The sequence below is a fragment of the Chenopodium quinoa genome, unplaced genomic scaffold, assembly GCF_001683475.1.
Source record: "Chenopodium quinoa cultivar QQ74 unplaced genomic scaffold, ASM168347v1, whole genome shotgun sequence".
Lineage (NCBI taxonomy): Eukaryota > Viridiplantae > Streptophyta > Magnoliopsida > Caryophyllales > Amaranthaceae > Chenopodium > Chenopodium quinoa.
The window spans coordinates 2,432,557-2,460,075 of NW_018744878.1; the positions used below are offsets into that span (position 1 = coordinate 2,432,557).

Sequence of the window (27,519 nt, forward strand, 5' to 3'; positions counted from 1 at the left end):
GGTAGGGGCAGGGCGGCACCGCTCACTATTGTTGGGCACAAGCCCAATATTGCCCCTGTTGTGGTCTATGGCCCTGGTGTTGCTGGTTGTTTTGGTGCGCACCCCCGCGGTTGTGGTCGTTGTTATGTCGTCCTTTACCTCGGCCACCATCACCACGGCGGCCGCCGCGTTGATTTCCCCTGTTGTTGCGAGGTTGAGAGCGGTTGGTGTCAAAAACTAAGGAGTTGTCGTTGGGGTAAGAGTTTGAGTCATTTCTGGTGGCCACCAAAGCGGCACCGACAGTGAGGGCCTTGTTGGCTGCCTGAGTGGCGAGGCGTGACTCCTCTAGGGTGAGCATAGACCTAGCTTTGTAAAAAGAGGGCAAGGGGTCTGTTTGGTGAAGAATCGCGGCAACTCCATCGAAGGACCTTGGGAGGCCGCGAATTAGGGTGGGCACTAGTCGTTCGTTGGTGACCGGAGCGCCGACATTAGCAAGTTGGTCGGCCAAACTTTTCACCTGCTGGCAATAGGCAGAAACATTGGGGTAATTTTTCATCTCGACATTCGAGAATTCTCCTTCCAATTGAACAGCACGAGTGCTCTTGTTGTCTTGGAAGATGTCTCGTAAGCGTTCCCACGCTTGTTGTGCTGTAGAATCTGGTTCAAGAATTGTGTTGAGGAGTTCGCGAGATATGGTGCCGTAGATCCAGCCAAGCACAATTGCGTCAAGGCGAGACCAAAGAGCGGGGTCTGCTGGTTCTTCTGTCTCGGCTGGAGGGAGAATGTGGTGAATGAGGTCGTAGGCTCTGGTGTGAATTTTAAAAAGCTCTGCCCAAGATGAGTATTGCATATTTTTCATCTCCAAAGTGAGTGGAATAGCACTTTTGATGTTGTTAACAGCAATAGCAGGGTGAAAGGGAGTAGATTTAGGTGGGTCAGAGGCCATGGCAGCCGATTTGGAGAAGAAGACAAGAGGGGAGATGAAAAGGCAGGGAGAGAAAGGAAATAATCTAACCTAGGCTGATACCATGTAGGAATGTAATCCTCTGCTTTATTCATTGTATAGCATTGTATATATACAAATACAAATCACCTCGGCAATACACAAAGGCCTAGGGAATGAATAAATACTAATTATAGCCGCCTAACATTAACTTAGTCTAATACAAACTTATTCATTTGTATCTCCTCATTAATAATGGATTAATGGTGTGTTCTTTTCAACTTTAAGTTATTTAATTGAATTTACACTACTTGACAGGGATTTTTCTATTATGCTTATCTTTGTTGATTAAAATAAACTTTGATTATTAAAGCTTATTAAATTTACAAATTATACTACGGAGTATTTTAAAAATCATATTACAATAATCTTCGTCAAAAAAAATCATACCAATCAATCAATAATGTCTTTGTGATTTCCTTTTTTTTTTTTTTGGTGAGAGCAATTTCCTTTTTTGTTTGATATACTCGTAGACATGAAGGGCCAAAAATAGTAACAATACCACAAAATAATTAAATTGAAAAGGCCAAAAAAATCCAACCAATCAGAAGCAATAGCTTAGCCGTTACATATAAAAAAATTCTCTAGAGCAGAGGTGGACCCAACAACAATAAACAAATCAGAACCGTCAATTTCATCACCACCCACCTCAATCACAACAATCAACGCTCCACAATTTACCACGTAATATACCCAACTAAAATATCCATATTTTTCCAACAATAAAATCCACTATATTATACACCAAAATCAAATATCATAATCAAATTAAAATTCCGCCATTATTTTGATATTTTCTCTCTCCTTTTTTTCTTTTCACTTTAATTTTTACCAAACACTTTGTCGCCGGAGATAATGATCCGATACATCGCCGGCGTACCGTTAATCGTACTCTTGCTTTTGATTACAGTCGTTGAGAGCCGTCAGATTTCCGACGAGTTTATTCGATTGCCGTCTGATCGTTCTTCATTACTTGATCATGCTTTTCCTCAAATTGACGCCGTTGATGATGATTCTGTTGGGACTAGATGGGCGGTTCTGATTGCTGGGTCTAATGGGTACTGGAATTACAGGCACCAGGTTATAATTTCATCTTTAATTTTCTTTTAGTTCAATTTAATTTTTGAATTTATTTGAAGAAGTGAAGTTTTGACTTGGTGTTTATTGTAATTCTGGTTGGATTTTTCTGGGTATTCAATTTTGTTGGAAATTATCAACTGGGTTTTGTGAAATAACTGTGGATATTTATTTTTTTTTCCAGTAATTATGATTGATTATGGAAAGAGTTGAACTTTGTTAATTTTTTAGTAGTTTGTTGCTTTGATTGTCATAGTGACGGTAAATTTTCTTGTTATGTATATAGAATTGAGGTGCAGATGGGGGTAATGATGTAGACGGGATTTAATATCGATTAGTCGGGTAATAACCGAAGAATTTACCAACTTAGCTAGCTCGCATTCACTTCGAAATTGATTTTTGGAGGAGGGTTTGTGTTTTGTCAATGTGTGTGTGTTTTTTTTTGGTTTGGGAAACATCGTGCTTTGTCAGTATTTAGAGAATTACAGTTACCTCTGGTTTTAGAACTATATTGGCATGTTGCATTTGAAGAAGTGCTACATTAGTTTGTTATATGATATTATGATGTAAGTCATGTATCTATTGAACTTCAAATAGGTGATTCTATTTGTGTAACTTGCTTAATTTCATTGCAAGGTGTTTGGAAGAGGCATCATTCAAATAATATATTTGTGCTATTTTGATGTTTGGAAGAAATGGACCTAACTTAATTTCATTGCAAGTTCACCTATTTGGAAATTGTGTAGTGGATAGATATCATAATTGATAAACATAAGGGGGTTGTGCGTTTGTCTTAGAGGGTAAGTGCCGTGGGCTCGTGGCCAAGTGGGAAAGGCTGGACCTTGGACATCACAAGTCTAATGAAATAGATTTGTAGTTCCTGCAATGATCTTCTTCGAACGTTTTCATGATTTGAATTTGTTGAAGTAGCATGGGAGTAGCTACCATTCCTACCAACTGACTTCTCATCTATCTTGAAGTGTAATTTTGTTTTTTTCAATGTCTAACTCTATGCTTATTAAAGAGTGTGAGTTTATTCCTAAAACTTGCTTGTGTGATTGTAATGCACCACTGTGCTTGTGATTGATTTTACAATTTTCTAGAGTTAGCTAGTAGTCCTATCCTAACAATCAGCTTATTGTTGCTAAATCTGTTGTCCAGGCTGACGTTTGTCATGCTTACCAAATTTTGAAGAAAGGTGGTTTAAAAGATGAAAATATTATTGTTTTCATGTATGATGACATTGCTTATCATGAGGAGAATCCGAGACCCGGGGTCATCATCAATAATCCCCATGGAAGTGATGTCTATGCTGGAGTCCCAAAGGTTTTCTCTAGTTCACCCTTTCCATAGTCAGCTGATGAATGTTATGAAGAATTTAATCTCATCTGTTTGATGTGGTGTGGCAGGATTATACTGGGGAACATGTGACTGTCAACAATTTTTTGGCAGTGTTACTTGGTAACAAAGCAGCTGTTACTGGTGGCAGTGGAAAGGTGGTGGACAGTGGCCCTAATGATCATATATTCATCTATTATTCGGACCATGGTGGTGCTGGTGTGCTAGGTTAGTATTTTGATCCTCATTGTTCTCTTGCAAGTCATACTTTTGTTGTTTGTGAAATCTTTTTGTTTTCCATGTTTATAGTATAAATCTCTTACAATATCTTATATTGTACTACTATAGCTTTTTGAGTGTTGAGTATTTACTGGGAATAACAGCATATTATGGAAATTATTGTGCGGCTACTCTCTCTTGGCTTTTAGGTTCTTTCATGTTGTCTATCAGACTTATTTATATGAAATCCTTCTTCATATTATCATATAGTAGATAGTACATTGGCAGGTTCTTACATACATGTGGAATTGAACTCCTGCTGTTCTTATGCTGTGCCTTGTTTAGTACTAGATCAATGTGAGCACACAAGGATTATTTAATTTTATGAAGATTTATGGGTTTACAAGTGCAACCTTTTGAAGATGAACATACCCCTAGGACTGTCAATTGTCATGTTCAATTTCATTACTACATTTTGTTGGATCCTCACCAATGTGCTCAATCAATTTTTATCATATTGTTTCTTGTGAAAAAATGGATTTCAATACATTGTGAATGGATTTCAATACATTGTGCTTGTTCAGGTATGCCTACAACTCCGTTCCTCTATGCTGATGAGCTGATAGATACATTGAAGAAAAAGCATGCTTCTGGAACCTATAAGAGCTTGGTGAGATTACCCTCCCCCTGTCCCCCCCCCCCAAAAAAAAAAAAAACACGCACGCACACGGAAAAAAAAAAAAGGAAAAGAAAGAATGATGACCAGCCTCTCCTTTTTCTTTTTAGTATTTGTGTTAGGTTATTTGCAGGTTACTAGATTCCTTATATACCCTTGTATCTTCCATCAATCTTATTTGGGTTCTCATAAATTTGGAATTTGTGAAATTTCAGGTATTTTATGTTGAAGCCTGTGAGTCTGGCAGCATTTTTGAGGGTCTTCTTCCTGAAGGACTAAACATATATGCTACTACCGCGTCCAATGCTGTAGAGAGTAGTTGGGGGGCCTATTGTCCTGGTGATTATCCTAGCCCTCCTCCAGAGTATGATACATGTCTAGGTGATTTATATAGTGCGGCTTGGATGGAAGACAGGTATTAATTTTACTTGTATGATTGTATCTGTTATACAAAATAATGCATAATAATTAGTGTATAACCACATAATGACAGTTTCCTTCCCCTTACTGGCCCTTCAAATTTGGATTATAGGGGTGGGCCGGTGGGGTTGTTCTGATTAAGCTGGTCCTAACTTTATTGTATAGTGCGGCTTGGATGGAAGACAGGTATTAATTATACTTGTGTGATTGTATCTGTTATACAAAATCATGCATAATAATTAGTGTATAACCACATAATAACAGTTTCCTTCCCCTTACCGGCCCTTCAAATTTGGATTATAGGGGTGGGCCAGTGGGGTTGTTCTGATTAAGCTGGTCCTAACTTTATACTGATACTGATCAAGCACGAAACTACTCCTGTATCCATAGTTTGCATGTTTAACAATCTAAAGTTATGTAATAATGTAAAATAGTATACATAATACAAGTGATCTTGAGACAACAATTTTGAACAACAATGTGAAATAGCTCATAAACTTTGCTTGGGTCTAAATGAGGATATGTCAATGGACTAAGTTAAGAGTAAATTGATCCTAGGAAAATGAAGTGATGAGTGACAAGATTGAAGTTTCCCCAATGGAGGAAAGATGCATGAAGTAGGTTCACTATCACACACCAAATGATAAAGCACCCTAATGCCTAGCAAGTTGGCACATAAGATTAATACTAGGGCTCAGTGAAATTCTTGGGTCATCTCAATGGCTCATAACCTGATGGTTTAGAGAACAATAGCTTATTACTCATAAGGGAAGCAGGGGCGAGGGTACGGTCATTTTTAGCTGTGTGCATTAGCAGTTTCTAGATAGGTGAAAGAAAGTCTGAGATATCTTTGGAAGGTGACTACTGTTGACCTGTTGTGTTTTCATTTACCAGTTCGGCTCCCTGCATGCAAGACCATGCTTGCTCTTTAGACCTACTTAATGATTAAGACTGGAGGCTAAAACACATAGCACACACCATCACAGATTGATTTACATTTGTACTTAAGTTGATGAAGAAAATTATGTCCTGTGAAGTACATTAGTATAGGTTTAATACTAGCTAGGGACATTTTGCTTCTAAGGCAGTAGAAAATTCGTTCCCAAGACTGAAGAAGGCACATTGTTGATAATGTCTGTTTTGATAATGCTTCATATAATATGTAACATGATTTGACTGTATGACCTGTGCTTAGTTGTGTATATGAAATGTCAGCATTGTTTGCTGTTGATTTATTATTTTATCATTCCTGCATGTTATTGGAGTTTTTATATCATTCATATAATCATACCTTGCCCTTTTTTCCACATCACTCAATATCTAGACCCTTGGCTCAATACTCATTACCATATCCCTGTTTCTGAAATTTTATTTTAAGCCTCACGTAAACTTTATGAGTGAACTTTTCAATTTACCTTCCTTTCTCTTTCTTTTGGATGGTAGCAGTTGACTGTTGTAATATCATCTTTAGATTTCTAATATTTTATTCTGTGAACACAGTGAGAGCCACAACTTGCGGACTGAAACCTTGAAGCGCCAATATGAACTGGTGAGAACTCATGGGCTTTACAATTGGATTGGATTACCTTTTACATTTTACATTGCTACTAGCATAGGATTGAAGTGCCCGGTTGTAATGGGCAAGCATTTTTTTTAGTTTGGTTTTTTCATCGTTATGAATTTAGTAGGGGGTGGGAGGGTGTTGATACATGAATTTGAAAATACTTTTAACAGATTTTATTTCTAAGAATTTTAAGGAGTGATAAATATTACATTGACTTTCTCGAAAATTTGAAGGGATAATGTTGTTTCTGGTCATTGCAGGTTAAGACGAGGACAGCCAATGGAGGCTCTTATTATGGCTCTCATGTCTTGCAGTTTGGTGATAAAGAGCTTAGCAAAGACAAACTCTACATGTACATGGGTACAAATCCTGCTAACGAGAATTTTACATTTGTGTATGATAATGCATTGCGCCCAAGGTCCTCTAAAGCTGTCAACCAGCGGGATGCTGATCTTGTCCACTTTTGGGAAAAGGTTCTTGTACTTTTATCTTTTACATACTGATTGCTTATTTCATATGACTAGGTGGATACATGCTTAACTCGCATAGTGGGTTTGTGTTATGGGATAATAGTACAAACAGAATACCCCCGAAAATTGGTTTCACCATGTATTAGTCTATGGTCTTGTTAAATTAGTATTTGTAGCTTGATATTTAGTATTAGAGCCTTAAAATTTCGTGTTTGACCGGTGTTCACTTGTTATGTGCTTTTGTCTTTGTGACTTTCACAGTTCCGCAAAGCTCCTGAAGGCTCTGAAAAAAAGATGGAAGCCCAGTCACGGTTTGTGGAGGCAATGTCACACAGAGTTCACCTAGATCACAGCATTAAACTTGTTGGCAAGCTTTTATTTGGAATGACAAAGGGTCCAGAGGTCCTTCAGACTGTCCGGCCTGCTGGGCAACCCCTTGTTGATGACTGGAAATGTCTAAAAACACTGGTATGACCCCTGAAATACTGGTCTATTTTTCATCATTGAAAGCCTTCTACTTCCATTGTTTAAAATCCTATCATCTACTTGAAATTGTTCTGATATTCCAATTCTTGCCATATAAGAACATATCTTTTTGGTTTGAGAAATTCGATTAAAGCCCCCAACAACTGAAATCTAACTGGGGGAAACTCTTTTAACATCGTAATATACAGATCAAGACCTTTGAGATGCACTGCGGATCTCTATCTCAATATGGAATGAAGCACATGCGTTCCGTCGCAAACATTTGCAATGCTGGGATCACAGCCGATCAGATGGCTGAAGCATCAGCACAGGCTTGCCCTACCGTTCCTTCCGGTCATTTGAGTTCTCTGCACAGGGGATTCAGTGCTTGATCGGATTATCCTGCTGCATACTAACAAAGCCAGTGCGATGTACAAAATGATAGAAAAAAATGAGTAAGTGAAAATTCACAGCTTAGGAACTGTCAATTTATCTCAAAGGTTCCTCTGTATCCCCATATTCCTTGCAAAAGCATTTCCTGTAAATATACCGTGCCTGTGTACTGAATTTTATTTGGAATGTAAAAGCAGTGTTGTTGATGTTGAAATTCAGCTAATCACATTTCACATATCCTTCAAGTCTTGATACAAAATGAAACACTAAAGAGTAATGACCTCTATGCAAGTTATCCACTTGACCCTAACTTTGGCGCAATTAAGGTGAGTTGTTAGCCTAAGTTGGACAAATTCTGGTGAACATTGAGAGTAAATTCCCTTTCCCATGTCATAGACGAAGAGAAGGGATGGATCATAGATTAAGGTTGGTAGTTGGTAATTCTGGTGATCTACGCTTGCTACTCGAAGGTGGAGCATTGGTGTCACTTGGTGAGTTGACACGAATAGTTGTGGCAGGACGGATGAGGTATGATTTTATGAAGGAGGCTGATCAAGGATAGAAGTAGTGATCTTTTGGTTTGAATTTTTCATCGACCATGATAAGTTATTCGGGTGAAAATTGAAGGCATTCGGTTTATGTACAAGTTTCCTAGTTGGATTGGAAATACAAGTTAGGTTAGATTAATTAAGATCTTTTGACAATCAACATGGAAAACTATTGATCTTGAGTAGATGGGCGATTTCAATTTAGGTACATATCCACACTGTATTACCAAGCTAGGCCAATTTTGGGGCATGTCAATTCATGTTTTCATTTAGCATGTCAAAATTGAATTTAGCTTTGTTTATATTTTCACTGTATTACCATGCTAGGTCAATTTTGGGGCATGTCAATTCAATTTTTCATCTAACTTTTAGTCATTTTGGTAGGGCTCCTTTTGCAATTGAAATTGATTTGGTTGCCATGGAGAGGAGTTAGGGAGTTATGGTCCATTCCACTTATACTTTGTTGTGTTCGCCTTATCTTTATTATTTATTATTGTTAAAAAATTATATTACATCAAATGAGATCAAAATTTTTTATTTCTGTTTGCATCTAGCTATATACATTTGCTTTCTCGGTTTTTTATAAGATGCATCACTTTCTATATATAGAAGTTTCAATTTAAATGCATCACTTTTTGTTTTAGTTAATAAACTAGTTTAGTTCTGTGCATTGCACAGATTAAAATATTAAATAGATACTCATTAATTAATTGAAACTATTTAAATAACTATTATTAAATAGATAGATTATTTAAATAGTATTATTTAAATAACTCTCAATATTTTAGATAACTATCTATTATTTAAATAACTATTATTAAATAAATAGTTTAGTTGATAACTATTAATTAATTAAACAAATAATACTATTTAAATAACTATTATTTTTTAAAATAGTTGTCAATATTTTTTTTATTCGAAAAAGTGTAATCATAATCTCATTAATTAATTTTGAAAGAAGTATTGCATTTATGTACGAAGTCTTGGAACTTAGCGAAAAAACAAATGATGATGTCAAAAATAGGAAAAAATTTCATAAGAAGTTGACATGTGTCCCTTAATGATGTCAGCATGTTTTGTTTTAGTAATAGTTAATTATCTTTATCTCTTTCATATCGCACGAGTCCCTATTTATTTTTTCTCCCTATCTTTCTCTATATAAATTGCTTAGGAGTCCGCAATTTCAAAAGCGATACATCTAATAAAAAAATGAAAGAAGTATATATCTTTGATTCCATATATATTTGCAAGAACTATTAAAATGTAACATAAAAATTAATTAGTATATTACTCAAACACAACTATGGTCACAAAGACCAAAATCTATCAACTTGACTAAACTCTAGAAAATGAAAACACCTTAATTAGTTCAAATGAGGAGAAGATAATTTGAATATCTTAGTGTTAACTGAAAAAAATAAAGGAAACATTCTCGCTCTTTGTTTTATAGGTACTATATTTGTTCACCATATATTCATTTTGCTCATAGAAGTTTAGATGAGTGAACATTAGGTAAATAGAACACACATTAAAAGTTTGATCACATCCATGTGGTCAAAATAAAATAATTTTAGCATAATTTATATATATATATATATATATATATATATATGTAAAAAATACTAACAATAAATGACCTTGTTATGTATTTTTTTTTTTAAAAAAAACAAATCAATTCATTAATCAAAAGTCATATGTCATCTACAATGAAATCTAAATCAACAAATACATATCTTGCACTGTGGTACTCCTCTCGCACAGATGTCGGAAAGTACATCCTTTTTGGCGAAACAGTCTAACGATTTGTTGTAGCCGTAAGGATGATTTTTGATTAGGGGATTTTGCTCCCACCAATCGGAATGCGCCACGTGGACCAATCAGGTCCTGCCAAGTGTCCCCCAGTTGGAACAGTCAGGGCTTCCCACGTGGCACGCGCTTATTCGTCCACCTTGGACCTGTTATGTCGAGACATGTGGCATACTCCATGCCTAATGGAGAAACCGGCCACCCATGCCCAACTTCCGAGGGAAGCCCAATCGGCCCTAGGTTTACCTAAACCTAGGATGGGCACGTTTCCCAAGGTTATAAATACCTCCCTTAATCCTCATTAAGAAAAATTACAGAAGGAGAACAGAAACATTACGGAAAAAACACATTAATTACACACAGTAATAACCGGCTGATCTCGCTAACAAAGCAGATTACCTACATTAAACACTCTCACCTAGAGAGACCAAATCGCTTTAATTTCCGCATTAATTACTCCTTAATCAGGTACTAACTTGACCGTTGGAGGCGGAGCTCACAGGAGTCTCCGTTATTTTGCAGGTACAGGCGTCCGGTTCCAGTCTCGGAATTGTAACTCTCCCTCAGGACATCAGAAAACCCCAAAACATTTGGCGCCGTCTGTGGGGAGAGTACTTCTGAGATGGCATCCAAGTCTGTACCGACTCCTGAAGAGAGGCGTCCCCTAGACGACCCTCAAGTTCAGTCGGACCATGATACCGAAAGTGAATTTGAAGTTGAAGCTCATACAGCTTCAGACGGGACCCTAAGAGCCCGACGTACCCGTCATACCGAAAGGAGGGAACGGGAGCATCTTCAAACAGGAAGCGAGCCATCAGGCGCACCGCCTGTTCGGCAACAGCCGACTGATGGGTCTGCTCCCATCACAAGGAACGAACTCATGACCTTCATGAGGGACTTCAAGGGAGAGATTCAAGAGTTGATCAACAAGAAGCCGCCTGCTCCAGTCAAGGAGCAGTCGGCCAAGAAACCCTCCACTTCACTGAAGAGGAAGCCAGTTCAAGGGCGAGAGGCGACTCCTCATCCTAAATCTAGGAAGCGGGAGCCACCTGCCCTTGATTTCACAAAATTCCGTTATCCTACAAGAAATAGGAAACCTGTTCGTCATATTCAGGCGGACGGGTCGAAGCAAACATTCACAGATGCTCGGCTACTGCTAGAGCAGAAGAAGAGTGACCGATTGTCAGAGTCGGCCTCTACTTCAAACTTTCAAGACAGTTTGCGAAATGCCTCGATGAGGCATACTCAGTCGTATCATGAGAGTCAGTCAGACGGCACCTCCCGTCAGTCCGGCTTTCATAGCGACCAGGCGGTACCAAACTTACCATTTGTGCCGCAACAACAGTATTTTTTGCAGCCACCTCCGTTTGGTGGACCTGCAGCAAAAAACGTCCAACCTATGGACTGGCAGCTACGGTTGCTTAGACTTGGTGAACAGCCGTCGGCCTTCTCCAAGGAAATTACTGAAGCCACTCAGCCGACCAAAGTGAAAAATGTACTAGTAGGCGCCTATGACGGCACTACTAACCCAGAAGACCATCTGATGGCATTCACCAACCTGATGTACCTTCAAGGGTTGGATGATCCCACTTGGTGCAAGTGTTTCCCAGCGACTCTCAAAGGAATCGCACAGCAATGGTTCGGCAACCTGCCGACTGGTTGTGTAAATAGCTTCAGGACGCTTGCTTACTTATTTGCCTCCAACTTCGCCATGAACATCCCTGCGAAGAAAACGACCCTTGATTTGGGAACAATTCAGCAGGGCGAGAAGGAGGGGCTTCGTTCTTACATCAGGCGGTTTAACCTGATGAGAATACAGATTCAAGGGTTACCGGATGAGGTAGCTTATACTGACTTTTTCAGAGGTCTCAAAGACGGGTCTACCTTCAAATTTGATTTGGTTCGAAAAAGGGTGGCGACTCTTCAAGAGGCCTTGATTGAAGCAGAAGCCTATATACAGGCGACTGATCTTTGTACGATAAAACAGTCTGACGGGAAAAGGTTCGAAAAAAGAGAAGGACGACAGAAACATTCGTCTAACAAAGATGAGAAAAGAAAAGAGGTCTGGGCGGCTGATTCCTCTAAACAGCCGGCCCAGAAAAAGAAAAAAGAATTCAAACCATACTCCCCAAAGTATGCGTTTAACAAGGATAACCAGTTTATCCTAAAAGAAATCAAGGGACGGATCTCAATTGAGAAGCCGGTCCCCATGAAGGGTTCTGCAAACAACCGGAACCAAGATAAATTTTGTGCTTATCATGATGATGTTGGTCATCACACCAATGACTGCATCAGTCTCATGCGGTACCTAGACCGCCTGGCTGAGCAAGGTGATCTTGACACTTATGTCAAGAAATCTACGGGGAACACTTCCTCAAAAAATCAGTCGGCCAAAAAGAATCAGCAGGCCGACAGCTCTGATACAGATGATGCAGTCGCCTACACCATTGCAGGCGGCTTCTCCGGAGGCGGCCCCACTATTAGGGGCAACAAAGACAATATCAGGCGGTTAGATGTAAATTCCGTTCACCAAGAACGGCCGTCCAAATATTCATTTCCTGAGATTGTCATCACTGAAGAAGATCTAGGAGGGGTAAGAGGGCCGCATGACGACCCTATCGTTATTGAATGTAAAGTGGCCAGAGGGCGACAGGTACGAGTATGCTCTACGCTTCAGTTTTCAGGCTTCAAACAATGAGGCAGAATATGAAGCTTTACTAGCCGGGATCCGCATGTGCAAGGCGACAGGGGCAAGAAAAATAGACGCCTGTTCCGATTCACAATTGATAGTGAGTCAGTACAATGGCGAATACGAAGCAACCCATCCGGCCATGATCAAGTATTTACAGGCGGTCCGACAAGCAGTCGGCTCCCTTGAGGATTTCCATCTGATCCAAGTGCCGAGATCAGAAAACAACCAGGCGGATGCACTGTCAAAATTAGCATCATCCGCCTCCTCTGATACTCCCCGAATTTTTTTTTGGGAAGTAATGGAGAAGAGAAGCATCGAGGAAAACCCTATTGGAATCCTAGACAGAAGCTCAACCTGGATGGATTCAATCAGGGCATATCTGACAAACGGTACACTGTCGGATGATCCTCAACAGGCGGCAGCATTGAAAAAACGAGCCACCTGTTTTGAAATGATAAAGGGAGAACTTCACAAAAGGGGGTACCTTCAACCTTTCTTAAAGTGTGTTACTCCAGAAAAGGGACGAGAGATACTAGACGATCTTCACTCTGGTTACTGTGCTTCTCATATAGGCGGTAGGACGCTTGCTCAAAGGGCAAGGCGGCAGGGCTACTTTTGGCCTACTTTGGAAGCAGATGCAATGGAGATGGTGAAAAAATGTGACAAGTGCCAAAGGTTTGGCAAACTAATTCACCGTCCGGCTACTGACCTCACTACCATTCACAGCCCACTACCGTTTGCTAAGTGGGGCATGGACATTCTGGGTCCATATACGCCTGCTACAGGCGGAAGGAGGTACATACTTGTTGTCGTCGACTACTTCACTAAATGGGTAGAGGCGGAGGCTGTAAAGGGAATCAAGACGAAAGATGTAATTTCATTCATTTGGAAAAATGTCATCACTCGGTTCGGGGTTCCCATGTCTATGGTTTTTGATAATGGTCCCCAATTTGAGACGCCTGTTCTCAAAAGCTGGTTGGGTGATCAAGGAATTGCAAACTACTTTGCATCTGTCGGCCGTCCACAAGCAAACGGCCAGGTAGAAGCCTTTAATAAAATCATCTCAGACGGTCTCAAGAAAAAGATTGAACGAGCAGGCGGCCTATGGGCGGATGAACTACCACATGTTCTCTGGGTCATTAGGACGACTGAAAAAGGGGCAACTGGAGAAACTCCATTCCTCCTAACTTACAGTGCGGAAGCTGTTCTTCCAATAGAACACTACGAGCCGACTCTTCGAGTAATGCTATATGACGAAGAGGCAAACTGGGAAGCCATGCACCTGGCATTAGACTCACTTCCTGAAAAGAGGGGCAATGCTGTCTTGCGCCATGAGATCTATCGCCTGAGAATGACTAGATCATACAACAAAAAAGTACACAGGCGTCCACTCAAAGTAGGGGACTTTGTACTTAGAAAAATGGAAGCAGTTGGTAGGGCTAATGAGTCTGGCAAACTAACTCCCAACTGGGAAGGACCCTACCGAATCTATGAGGAAGTCAGGGACGGTACCTACCGTCTGGAAACACCAGACGGACAACCGTTGCCTCGAACTTGGAATGTAGATAATCTTAAGAAATATTTATTTTGAATGATGTAAAGTAAAGAGCTACTTAATAAAAATTTTCACTTACTATTCAATTTTGTACTACGAGGGGCATGCCGTCTGTACCTTTACAGTCGGCTACTCTCCATTGAGTTTCACTCTATCTTCAGAGGGGCATGTCGTCTGTACCTTTACAGTCGGCTACTCTCCATTGAGTTTTTCACTCTATCTTCAGAGGGGCATGCCGTCTGTACCTTTACAGTCGGCTACTCTCCATTGAGTATTTCACTCACAATAGGGGCATGTCGTCTGGGCATATAGTCGGCTACTCTCCATAAGAAGATGGCCGACTGGTTCCAAACACATAGCCACCCCCCTAATACTTAGCTAAAAAGATTAGGGTCTGGCCGACCCTGTGCCTAACAGGCGGCTACCCTCCTTTTACTTAGCACCTACGTTCACCAAGAAATTACCAAGGCCACAGGCCGAATGATCAGACCAGGCGCCAAGCCAACTGATCAAATCTACAAAACTAATACGACCTGTCCCAACATCATAGCAGGCGTCCAACGGCATCCCTCCGGATGAAATTCGTCGCAGAGAGCAGCTCCCTTTTGGGTGGAACATTGTTCTATAAACTAATTACACGGCACCTATACGACTGTCCCCAAGGGCAACCACGTAGCCGTTTTTGAGACAAGGATAACTCTATCACTAACCAAACCAGTGGTAGCAGTTGACATCTGAGTCAGATGACCGCCTGTATTACTTGGGATAAATGCAGGGGGTACCTATTGAGTTAATATCCAACAAACATTGGCGAATCAAGGGGTCTAGCCGGCCTCCGCCGCCTGGTACCTCTACTTCTCAAGCAAAAGTGACGGAGACTAAGTAACTCATATGTTAACTTATAGTCACTCCCTCAAAATTAGTATGGAGCCTAAAAGGTATGAGTCGTCCGCTTGTTTTTATCAAACAGGGGCTCTCAACCACTACTCCTGCTAAAGTTAACAAATTACGAGTTAAAAGCCAACAAATATTGAATAGAGGGAAACAACCGGTACCCGCCGCTTGTTATCTCAACTACTCAGTTCCTTGGCGACTAGGTAACACTCATGTTTACTTGGTCAGACCACTTTCCTACTTGGTTAAATTTACAAATGACAGGACCGCCTGCCTAAAAAGGATCCAGACAAAATAGTTCGAATACTGATTGGATAAATGGCCGACTGATCGTCTATCCTGGAAACAAACAACCAGTCGTCCAGGGGCATAGGCGGCGTACTAACTGTCCGTACCTGTCTGCAACGTTCGGCCATGTAAAACAGTCGGTCTAGTGAACAATTGGATATTAGATATGGAATACTTAGACAAATTTGAAGCAAAACAAAAATTCATTAAAAATAAGCCGGTCATTAAAGACCAGCAAAATATTCAAAGCCCCGGCCCCCTGGCCGGGTAAATACAAAGCAAACGGCACGCAGGCCGTGGAAAGAATACATAAAGCTTAAGAAGGGGGCAGTTCAGTATTAGCAGTTGCCGCCTGGTCAGCACTCTTCTTGCTGGACTCGGCTTCAGCTGCATCCTTTTTTGATGCCTTACCCCCAAGCGGCACAAGCGCCACTACCGGCTCCTCCTCCTCCAACGCTTCCCCCAACGCCTCTTCTTCAGCAGCCGCCAGGATCTCTTGATTATATGTATCCGAACACTGGCGGTACGTTCTTTCCCAAGAGGCAAAGTCGGCACTGGGGAAGAGGCGACCCCAGGTCATGCGCTGGATTTGAGCGGAGTCTTCCATCATCTCCCGGACCAGCTCTTTCTTCTCTTGCTCGGCCTTTTCCGAGAGCTCTTGGGTAAGACTCTTCTCCTGGGTCACCAGCCGTTCCTTTACGCTGGCCAAGGATTTCTCCATGGCTTCGTAAGAGTACATTTTCAGGCGAAGAGGTTTCAGCTCGGCCTTGAGATTTGTGATGGTCGCCTCCAGCTCGTCATTCTTCTTCTGGGCCGCCTCTAACTGAGCCCGAACAGCGGCGGTAGCCTGCGCCTGATAATAAAGAATATCAATGGTCAGTACTTCATTTTGGGCAATTTGAAACATTGCCTTATCACAGTCAGAGGCGGCCATAGCTTTTGCAGCCTTTACCTCTTTGTTCTTCCGATCAAGCGGCTTGCGAAGGCCGTTAACTCGGAGCAGGGCCTAAGTACAATAAAACAGGCTTCAGTTTCCAAACAAAAAAGAAAACAGGCGTCCAGAAATTCAAATACTCAAAAATATGCTAAGTATACCTCAGCAAGGACCCCTGCAATCCCGTCAAGGTCAAGGGTGCCGACACCCCTGACCGCCTCCCTTTCAGCTGGAGGAACTGCCCTGATCATAGACTTGGCCATCTCTACCAAGTCAGGCTCATGGGGGCCGGCTGCATCAAGCATAAACAAACGGATTAGACTTAGTAACAAAGGGAGCAAGTCTAAAATTTACAAGGACAACTTCATACCTCTAGGCGGCCCAGTTGGAGTTTTAGAAGAAGTGGCCGGTTGTTTCTCAGCCGCCACTTGTTTCCTGGCAGAACCAGGAGAGCTCCCAACAGTCGTCTTCTGGGCCTTGGGGTCCGGCTGTTGGGAAGATGAAGCTCTTGGAGCACCCGTCTAAAAAAGAAGAAAAAAATCAGTATATGCATAAACACTCCAAAAAGAGGGTGAAAGGTTCGGAGCTCACCAAGGGTGCCCCCTTTTTGGGGGAGTCGGTTGAAGCTTGTTGCATAATAGAGGCCCGCAACATGGCCGCCGCAGTCTTGGAGGCGGTGATTTTGCTCATGGCGTCAGCTGCAAAAACAAACAGCAAAGTTAATAAAAGATAAACAACAAATGTATGGAACAACAGAGTATTCGACAGGCCGACTACCTCTTGAGCACCGACTGCTGAGGCCGCAGGCGGCCAAAAAGTACTCGTCATAGAGCCACTTGAAGCTCGGGACGCAGTGCAGGGGTACTTGTTCTCGTACCCCTGAAGTAGAGTCGACCCTCGACTCTACTTTAAAGAGTCCTTTATCAAGGATCTCTTTCTTAGCCTTGGGGGGAACAGGCGGCATGCTACGGCCGCCTGCAAGAAGGGGCGGATTCCTGTTCCACCTATTGAAGCGCTTGTTCAGCTCAATGTCTGAACTCTCAATGATGAGGAAGGTGCTCCGCTAGTCATTCCACTTGTTTGCTTTACCTCTTGTCATGAGGTAGCCCTTGTGGCTTGTCAATTGATACCAGCCGGTACCACCTGTCTTAGGGGTCCGGCTGAGATAGTTCATATGGGCGAAAGCCTCGAAACTCGGCTCCACCCCGTGCAGTTCGCACCCGGCCACATAGCCGAGTACGTTGACCTAGGAGTTTGGGGCTAACTGCCATAACCCCAACTCATACCCATCCAAAATCCGCTGAACAGCCGGATGTAATGGGAAGCGAAGCCCTGCCTTGATGGCCGCCTCGTAGCAGCCAAAGCAGGCGCTTTCATAACTGGAACCAGCTGGCCAGACGACTGTGTCTTCTGGATCCGGCACAAACACTAGAAAGTCGGGGCCCATGGTGTGGTTTGCAATAAAGCTCTCCACTTTCTCTTGCATGGCTGTGATTCAGCCCCGAGGTACCGTGCAGTAGTAGGGGGTATTTAGCTCTCGGTAAGAGGCGGATGGTTCCGCCCAATTGTCCCCCTTCTCAACTGCGTGAGAAAGTCTCGCCTCTTGCAGGCGGCTGTTTTTCTCTTCTGTACCCAAAGAAGCATGGCCAAAAGAGCCTGACTCGGAATCGTCCTCCGACGAGTCCGAAGAGGACGACTCCTCCCCTCTCCCGGAGGGGCCCGCCTCCTCTCTTTGAAAAGGAGCAGATTTGTTAACTGTTAAATGGGAAGGGGTCACTATGACTCCCCCCACAGAATTGCCGGCATCCAGGCCGCCTTGTTTCACTTCCACATCTGGCGCTGATAGGCCGTCGTCGAGCCTACCAAAGATAATATTTCCTATCTTGGTCTCACTAACAATAGTAAGGGTAAGAAAGGGTCGAACCCAAGAGAGGCGTTGAATCAACCACCGAGTACTACCGTTTAAATAAGCTAAACGAATTCTAAATTGGGTTGGTTTTTAGTAACTTCTTCTAACACAATTCAACTAAGCTAAGAGGAGGTTAACAATATTAAGAGGAATCTAGGGCTTGGGTTATACCACTCAACTTCATCACAAATCACAATTAGCATGCAACAATCAAGGTAAATTAATGGGATAAATTAGGGGAGGTCATCTAAAGCACCCAACTACTCTCTCAAGCTAGAGGGATTACTTGAATCATAAATACAACCTACTCTCGTGGTTACATAGCATAAAACAAGTGTTAAAGCATAATCACGATGACATAAACATTCCCTTGACCGGTAATCCCTATTCTCATGGCATTTCGGGTCAATTAAGCATAAGGGAGCTAACTCAAGTTCATCTCTCGATCCTTCGTTGAGAAAGCTTGGATAAATAGTTCTAGCAATGGCCATATACAAGAACTAAGCAATTAAACCACTTAAGCTCAACTAATTAACATCCCACAACAACCAAATTAGCACATGCAACAAGTAATTAGTGACTACATTGAGGGTTTTGCCCAAACCCTAGAATTTAGACTACTCACAATCCATGGGGGTTAAAGCAATTAAAGTTTTCAAGCAATTCATGAACAAATTCAAACTAAAGATTAAGCTAATTAACAATCCAAAACATGCAAGAACTAGCAAATAATCAACAACAAAGTAAAGAGAAGTAGAAAAGATGAGTAAGAAATGGTTACTATGAAGCTTCAAGGTGAGCAACAATGGTGGAATTTGTCTTCTACAATGATTGAATTTGAATAATTCCAAGCTAATAATTGAGAACTAACTAATGATTTGAGAATTTAATGTTCTAAGACTACAAACTAAGAGAAAAGCTCTGAAAAACTGCCTCTCCCCGTACAAATGAGCTCTAAAGGGGTATTTATATGACCCCCAAATAAAAAGGACGGAGAAAACAAGGAAGGAGTTCGACTGCAGGTCTGCACGGACGTGCCAGATTTGGCACGGACGTGCAAGGCTAAGCACGGCCGTGCCAAGTTTGGCACGGACGTGCAGAGGGGGCAGAACTGAGGCAGAACGTACTGCTAAGAATCGAGCAGTTCCGCACGGACGTGCAGATATTCGCACGGACGTGCAGCTACATCTGCACGGGCGTGCTTAATTTGGCACGTCCGTGCAGGCCTTGGCAGAATGTTCTGAGTTTCTGGAGCACTTCTGCACGGACGTGCAAAGTCTGGCACGGCCGTGCAGGCCTTGGCAGCTTGCTGAAGCTTTCTGGAACCTCCTGCACGGACGTGCAAGGTCTGGCACGGCCGTGCAGGGTCTTCTAAACCCCTTTTTTCATCTTTTCTTCTATAATGCTCCTTTCCTTGGCTTCTTTCATCCATCTTCTTGCTTCTAACCTCGGCTTTGTATCCATGGGCTCCATTTGGTCGTTCTTTTGAACCTAGAATCTCAACAAAAACACCAACAACCCGTGAAGCATAGGATACACAAAAATTGCATAATAATAGAGTAAAAATGAACCAAAACGCAATTTATATCAAGAAAACTAGGTTCAAAACACCCTAAAATCGTATCAAATAGCAAGTTATCAGGCGCCTGGTCAGATGTTTCACTAAGCGGCACCCTGTGGGAGGAGCCGTCTGAATTTGAGATCCTAGCTGTCTTTTTCGTTCTGGCCATCCTGCTCTGCATAGACACAGATACAGTCGGACTTTGTATAAAGTGCAAAGATGGGTCCGGAAAAGGGCAGGCGGCACTCCTAGTCCTAGATTCAGCCGTCCCCGGTGACCGGCTGATCACTAACCTAGGTCGTGTCGTGTGCTTCCGTGGTGCCATTTCAGAAAATAAAAAGAAAATTAAGAGTAAGAGAACTGAGTTACCTGAACGAGTGACGGTTGATGAAGTTCTGGAAATCCTGTGCAGTCGGCTTGTCAGAACAGGCGGTAGGCAGAAAAGGTCCAAAATGTCAGAGCAAGTTCAGGGGTCCGAATGTTCTCAAAAAGTTCTCAAAGTGTGAAAATGACTCAAGGCAACTCTCCCTTATATAGGCGAAGTGAGAAGGCGAAGGGTCACTTTCAGAATTCAAAATTTGGGCGGGAAAATCTCTCGTCCTTTCGCCGACTGACACCTGTAGCAGGCCGTCGCCTGTTACAGTGCGACACCTGTCACAGGTAACACGTGACCAATCACGTGCCACCTGTGAGGGCCAAATGATTAGGGGATTTTGCTCCCACCAATCGGAATGCACCACGTGGACCAATCAGGTCCTGCCAAGTGTCCCCCAGTTGGAACAGTCAGGGCTTCCCACGTGGCACGCGCTTATTCGTCCACCTTGGACCTGTTATGTCGAGACATGTGGCATACTCCATGCCTAATGGAGAAACCGGCCACCCAGGCCCAACTTCCGAGGGAAGCCCAATCGGCCCTAGGTTTACCGAAACCTAGGATGGGCACGTTTCCCAAGGTTATAAATACCTCCCTTAATCCTCATTAAGAAAAATTACAGAAGGAGAACAGAAACATTACGGAAAAAACACATTAATTACACACAGTAATAACCGGCTGATCTCGCTAACAAAGCAGATTACCTACATTAAACACTCTCACCTAGAGAGACCAAATCGCTTTAATTTCCGCATTAATTACTCCTTAATCAGGTACTAACTTGACCGTTGGAGGCGGAGCTCACAGGAGTCTCCGTTATTTTGCAGGTACAGGCGTCCGGTTCCAGTTTCGGAATTGTAACTCTCCCGCAGGACATCAGAAAACCCCGAAACAATTTTCATCTGAATCACTTGAATGTTTTTGAAGATTTGGCAACAGTTGCAATCCCGGGCAACTCTTTACTGGCGAACTAATAATAGGGTAAAAAATGGTTTTCCTTTATTTATAAACCCTTAACACACAAAAGAAAAATCCTAAACAAAACCAAACAACAAAACTAACAACTTCACCATACGAAGACGGACAAATATTTACACTACTCGTGTAGATTTATTGAAAACTAAATAAATTTTAGGTAAAAGGGTCAGAAACAGTCTAATTTCCAAAGAAATTAGCCTATTTCCGGTCTAAATGACCAAGAATTTGGAGAAATCCGAGAAGAGAGGAGGATAAAAGAGGAGAGATAATATAATAATTACAAGTTATGTGCAACGGTTTGACATAGAGCATAGATGAAAAAAATCTAATCGTTGCACATCACCTGTAATGGAGGTAGTATTCAAGATTTTTTTTTTTTTAAATAATTATTCAAGATTTTAACTTCTTATAATTTTGAATTTTCACTAATAAATTCATAGTCAGAGATGTTGTGATTAAAAAATAAATAAATGTGTGTTGGAAATGGCTTTATTTTATCAAATAAATAATTGTATTATGGATCATGCATGAAAAAGTCAAGCAAGTTAAATTTTAGAAAACGAAGGGAAAAAAGTAACATAACGAGAATTGAGATAAACAAACACACAATTTAAGAAGGGAAAGTAAAGAGAAGGCAAAGGTGTTTTGCAATAACATGATCCCAATACTTTTTTCTATTTTAGTCTTATGAAACTTAGAAAAGGACAAACTTATACCTCGTTCAATACTACTAAAAATTAGAAAAGGGCGAAAAATGGATTAATTGATTTGAGGCAAGCCCACTTCTTTTGTATCACATTTTGTTAAAGAGACTTTTGGATTCGGTATCAGTAACTACAGTAAGTAAAGATGGGAAAATTTTAAGATGCACCATGGTGCACCTATTTCTAGGTGCATCACGCCTATACTTTTGAACAATCAGTAAAAAAAATCTGAACAATTGCAAATTTTGAACATGTAGTAAAAACATCTGAACATCGCAAATTTTGAATATTTAGTTAAAAAATCTGAACAATTGCAATGCATAATGCCTATAATTTTGAACATTTAGTAAAAGAAACCTGAACAATCAAGAATTTTGAACATTTAGTTAAAAAAATCTGAACATCACAATTTTGAACATTTAGTAAAAAAAAATCTGAACAATCGCAATGCACCACGCCTATAATTTTGAACTTTTAGTAAAAAAATATGAACAATAAATTTTTTTGAACATTTAGTAAAAAAAATCTGAACAATCGCAAATTTTGAATTATTACGAGTCAAACAAATTTTGAACTGACTCGTAATAATTCAATAGTTTTGTAATATATACCACTACTAGAAATAGGCTAAATTGCGATGGAATACTTACGATAGACCTGTTTTTCCGTCGTTAAGGTGGATATTTTCGACGGAAAACATTTCGTCGCAATTTAGCGACGGAAAATTTTAATTACGATGCATTTTCCCTCGTAAATTTTCCGACGGAAATAAATTCCGTCGTAATAATAAACTTCCCGACGGAATATTCCGTCGTAAAGTGATTTGTGACGGAATATTCCGTCGGAAGTTATAATTACGACGGAATTTATTTCCGTCGGAAGTTATAATTACGACGGAATTTATTTCCGTCGGAAGTTATAATTACGACGGAATTTATTTCCGTCGGAAGTTCATTATTAATTTTGAAAATTAAAATTCTTTCCTTGACCTAAAAAAAAGGGGAAAGGCGCAGAGAAAGAAAGAGAAGCAGCGGGAGGAGAGAGAGAAAGAGAAGGAGAGAGAGAAGGAGAGAGAAGAAAGTCGCGGCGGCGCTAAACCATTACGCCGGCGACGCCTGCAGTCGACGCACACCCGCCGCCGAGAACGAAAGAGAGAAAGAAGGGTGAAAGAAAGAGAGAGGAGAAAGAGAAAGAGAAAGATAAGGAGGAAGGGAGAGCTGTCGAGGAAGAAACAACCGCGCTGGTTGTTTCCGACGACGTCGCCGCGTCTAGGTAAGTGTGTGCAATTGGTCAATTTATTTTTTTATTTTTTTAATTTTGCAAAAAAACCACCACCGGCTAACATTTAACCACCACAACGCAGCCTATGCGCCGCACCTCCGTCCCCTAGCCGTGACTGAACCACTTAGCCGTGGTTATTTCCGGCAACGCCTCACCTCCGTCCCCTGAAAATTCAGTAAGTTGTCTTTGCTTTCCCCTTTTTTTTCATTTTAATTTTGTTTACTTAAACCCTTAATTATTTTATTTATTTTTTTAATTTTGTTGTAGGATTTATACAATTTTGTTGGTTTAATTGTTAAAAAGAAGTGCAAATTTAAAGGTTAGTTACATTACAAACCCTAATATAATGTATGTGTGTATGTTACTTTGGTTGTAGATAGTGTGTAATGTGTTGGATTATAATTAGAATGTATTCAATAACTTTTAGTTTGGTTAATTTAGTGACATTGGTCATCTCTTATAAGTAATTAATTTCTCCCTTCTCTTTAAAAAAACAATATAATGTTAGTTTGGTTTAGTTTAGTTTAACATAATGTAGTTTAGTTAAGTTTATGTTAATATAATGTGTTTTAGTTTAATTTATTTTAATATAAAGTATCTTAATTTAGTTTATTTTTTTAGAAATATGTTAGTTTAATTTAATATATAAAACGGTAGTTTGGTTTGGTTTAGTTTAATATGATATATTAGTTTACTTTGGTTTGGTTTGGTTTGATTTGGTTTATATTAATAGTATGGTGTTATGATATGTTTCTCTTGTTTAGTTTAATCTTGATATATTTGTTTAATATTATGTATGTTAGTTAAGTATATATATTTTTAAATAAATCTTATAATTAATTAATTGCTCCCTTCTCTTAAAAAAAAACAATGTTAGTTTGGTTTAGTCTAGTTTAACATAATGTAGTTTAGTTAATTTTATATTAATATAATGTGTTTTAGTTTAATTTATTTTAATATAAAGTATCTTAATTTAGTTTAGTTTTTTTAGAAATATGTTAGTTTAATTTAATATATAAAACGGTAGTTTGGTTTGGTTTAGTTTAATATGATATATTAGTTTACTTTGGCTGGAACTATAATTTACGACGGAAAAAGCGTCGCAACCTATAATTTACGACGGAATTTTCTGTCGTAATTTATAATTTGCGACGGAAAATTCTGTCGGAAATATATAAGTTGCGACGGAATTTTCTGTCGCAAACTATAATTTACGACGGAAAATTCCGTCGCAACTTATAAATTTCCGACAACATTTTCCGTCGCAAATTATAGGTTGCGACGCTATTTTCTGTCATAATATATAGTTTGCGACGCTTTTTTCCGTCGTAAATTATAGTTTGCGACAGAAAATTCCGTCGTAACTTATAAATTACGACTAATAATTCCGTCGTAAATTATAGGTTGCGACGGATCTGTTTCCATCGGAAGCTTGCGACGGATCTTCAATAAAGGCCAAATTCAAGTCCGACGATATTATTTCCGTCGTAAATTCCGTCGGAAGAGAGGTTTACGACGGAAATTCCGTCGGAATATGGCCATTTTCCTACAAAGGGTTTTTCGACAACCAGTTACGACGGAATTCCGTCGTAACCCTACTTTACGACGGAATTGACATATGTTACGACGAACTTTTTCCGTCGCAATTTCGCTGTTTTCTTGTAGTGAACTGAACATTTAATGTACACAAAATGAACATTTTATGATAAAATATGAACATAAAAATTGCATGTTTATGTTCAATTTTTGTGACTTGTTCATATTCTTTTTACTAAATGTTCATTTTTTGTAAAATGTTCAATTTTTTTACTAAATGTTCAAAAGTATAGTCGTGGTGCACCTATTTCTAGGTGCACCATGGTGCACATAATACTAATTGGTAAAGATGGTTGCGGGTTGTGCCTTATGTCAGGTCCACGCTTTGAAATTAGCGAGGCCTAACCCATAAGCTATGTGTAATGTCATACCATGCCAACATTTTTGATAGGGTAGGTCTGTAATACCTCGTATTTTTTAAGCCATTTACTAATTATTAATTATGGATTTTTCCGAAATATTTTATTATAAACAAAAAATATTTATTTAAATCCATACATGATTTTACAAAAATATAATTTTGTTACGCGTTGTAATTATATGAGTCGACTCAAAGTTGTCGGAATTTCAGCCTTCAGTATTTTACTTGAGTCAAACTACCAAGTACCAAACTATCCCTCCTCCCGTAATCAAGGTCAACCCTTACTACTCATATCCACAACATTTATTAGGGCGGCAGCATTTATTGGGTCAGCAGCATTTATTGGGTCAGCTGCATTTATTAGGCCGACAGCATTTATTGGGTCAACATCATTTATTGGGTCAGCTGCATTTATTAGGCCAGCAGCATTTATTAGGTTGGCCGCATTAATTGGGTTGGCAACATTTATGAAATCGGTTGGTATAGTGTCTGAGTTGGGGCTATATATAGCCATGAAACATGAGCTATTCCATCACACCTCCTACTTCTCTTCTTACTTTCCTTCTCCTTTCTCCTTCCTCCTCCATTTTCACCTCCTTTTTAAGCTTTCATTTTGTAGTCTTGAGCTCCTCACGAGCACCTCCTCGCCGCCACCCTATTACCACCATTTAGCCACCACCTTGCCGCCACCTCCTTCCTTGCGTTGAACCGTAAGTAAGTCATATATTTCTCATTTTAATACTACTACTAAGTACTAGTAATACTACTACTACTACTATTACTCTCAACTTCTACTACTACTACTACTACTACTACTACTACTACTACTAAGCACTAGTAGTACTACTACTACAACTACATCTACGTATTACTACTACTTCCTATATTATTATTATTATTATTATTATTATTATTATTATTATTATTATTATTATTATTATTAGTATCATTATCATTGTTATGACTACTACTACTCACATGTACTACTACTACTTACGTAGCATTAATACTACCTTATTATTATTATTATTATTATTATTATTATTATTATTATTATTATTATGAATTATTAAAGATTATTTTATAAATAAAAGTGTTAATTTTATAAAAGGGTTATAATTATAAGTTGTTCATGCACAACTAGTCAAAGTCGATAGTCTAAGTCCTTGTATCTATGGGTTGAAAAGTATTTGATTAGGATTATTGGTTTGTTGTAGGAGGTATTTCCGGTTCGTAACTAGGAACCCCGTGTTTGTTTTGCAAAGATCAAGGTACGTACACGTGGCTAGATCTTTTATAAAGTGACTTTTATATGCAACGTGATTTATATGTTAAGTGATTTCGAACCATGTTTAAATGATTATGATATAAATTTCGGTGAAGCATGTTTTAATCGCTTAATCTCACATGTTTGAATATTTTATATGGTTGATTATAAACTTGTATTGATATTCAAGAAGGAAGTTTTGTTGTTTAAATTATCCCGAGTATGGGATATTGGGAAGTTTATTTATCAGGATTTATTCCTTGGATCTTTGGATTTTTAACTCCCACTGTGCGGAGTAAGTTGAAGACTGTGGACTTTGTATGACCTAGTCTTTCCCCTTGATAGCACTATGTAAAGGAGTTACTAGCTTGGAGGGTGTGCACACTTAGATGGTAAAATGATTTTTGAAAATATGGACTGATCCATCCTATTTGGAATTATTTTTGGAAAGTTGGTTATTTCGGAAATTGGTTCTTTTGACAAGCTTTTATACGTGAATTTATATTCAGGAATGGTTTGGATAAATTATGATTTAATAAAGTTAAATCTTTTCGAAAGCATGTTTAATTAATTAAATTGGTTTTACATGTCTAGCATTTGTATGTACTTAGCATTTTGGCTAATACGTATTTGTTTTGTTTTGGCTTGGCCCTACTTATCATTTTGATAAGTAGATAGGTGATGGCGATCGAACAACGTGAACTATATGCTGCATGGGGAATGATGGGCGGTGATCACCTAGTTTAATCTAGTAGACATAGTATTAGTGGTGTAGTTATTTTGAAAATGTATCAAACTATTATTACTACTATTATTATCATTAATGAAAGTTAAGTACTATTTTCCGCTGCAAAAACTCTGTTAATCCTTACGTAATCACGTGGCGGTAATACTCCCATGTTACTCCCTAAAGTTGGATTATTATTATTAATATTAGAGAGTAATTTGGGGGTGTTACAAGGTCGCCCATACATGGCCTAAGCCTTTGTGTTGCTATGTCGTGCTTGTGTGCTTAAGCCAAAATTTAACTAATTTTAACATATTTTGTTATGTCATTTTGTGTTATACTTAGAGATGGCAAAGGGGCAGGTCGGATGTGGAGGATATTATCTCCAAACCCATACCCGTCAAAAATCTAATACTCATCCCCGCCCCACCACCCATGGCG

At 39.9% G+C, this 27,519-nt stretch overlaps 1 protein-coding gene and 1 long non-coding RNA gene across 2 annotated transcripts; both read left to right on the top strand.

Moving 5' to 3' along the window:
- Nucleotides 1-1,732: 1,732 nt before the first annotated feature.
- Nucleotides 1,733-7,843, top strand: LOC110705498 (vacuolar-processing enzyme-like). The gene is made up of 9 exons (XM_021883380.1): nt 1,733-2,062; nt 3,221-3,385; nt 3,469-3,625; nt 4,201-4,286; nt 4,508-4,707; nt 6,213-6,261; nt 6,537-6,749; nt 7,008-7,214; nt 7,421-7,843. The coding sequence occupies exons 1-9, from the start codon at nt 1,838-1,840 to the stop codon at nt 7,601-7,603; spliced, it is 1,485 nt and encodes a 494-aa protein (XP_021739072.1). The 5' UTR covers nt 1,733-1,837; the 3' UTR covers nt 7,604-7,843.
- Nucleotides 7,844-25,586: 17,743 nt separating this feature from the next.
- Nucleotides 25,587-27,219, top strand: LOC110705300. Its single transcript, XR_002508061.1, has 3 exons — nt 25,587-25,794; nt 26,302-26,355; nt 27,026-27,219. It is a non-coding gene; the product is annotated as an uncharacterized LOC110705300 (long non-coding RNA).
- The last annotated feature ends 300 nt before the right edge of the window (nt 27,220-27,519 follow it).

Coding starts and splice junctions, on each gene's coding strand:
- LOC110705498 (XM_021883380.1), top strand. CDS start 1,838: ATGATCCGATACATCGCCGGCGTACCGTTAATCGTACTCTTGCTTTTG. Junction 3,626..4,200: donor TGGTGGTGCTGGTGTGCTAG/GTTAGTATTTTG, acceptor GTGCTTGTTCAG/GTATGCCTACAACTCCGTTC. Junction 4,708..6,212: donor GCGGCTTGGATGGAAGACAG/GTATTAATTTTA, acceptor CTGTGAACACAG/TGAGAGCCACAACTTGCGGA.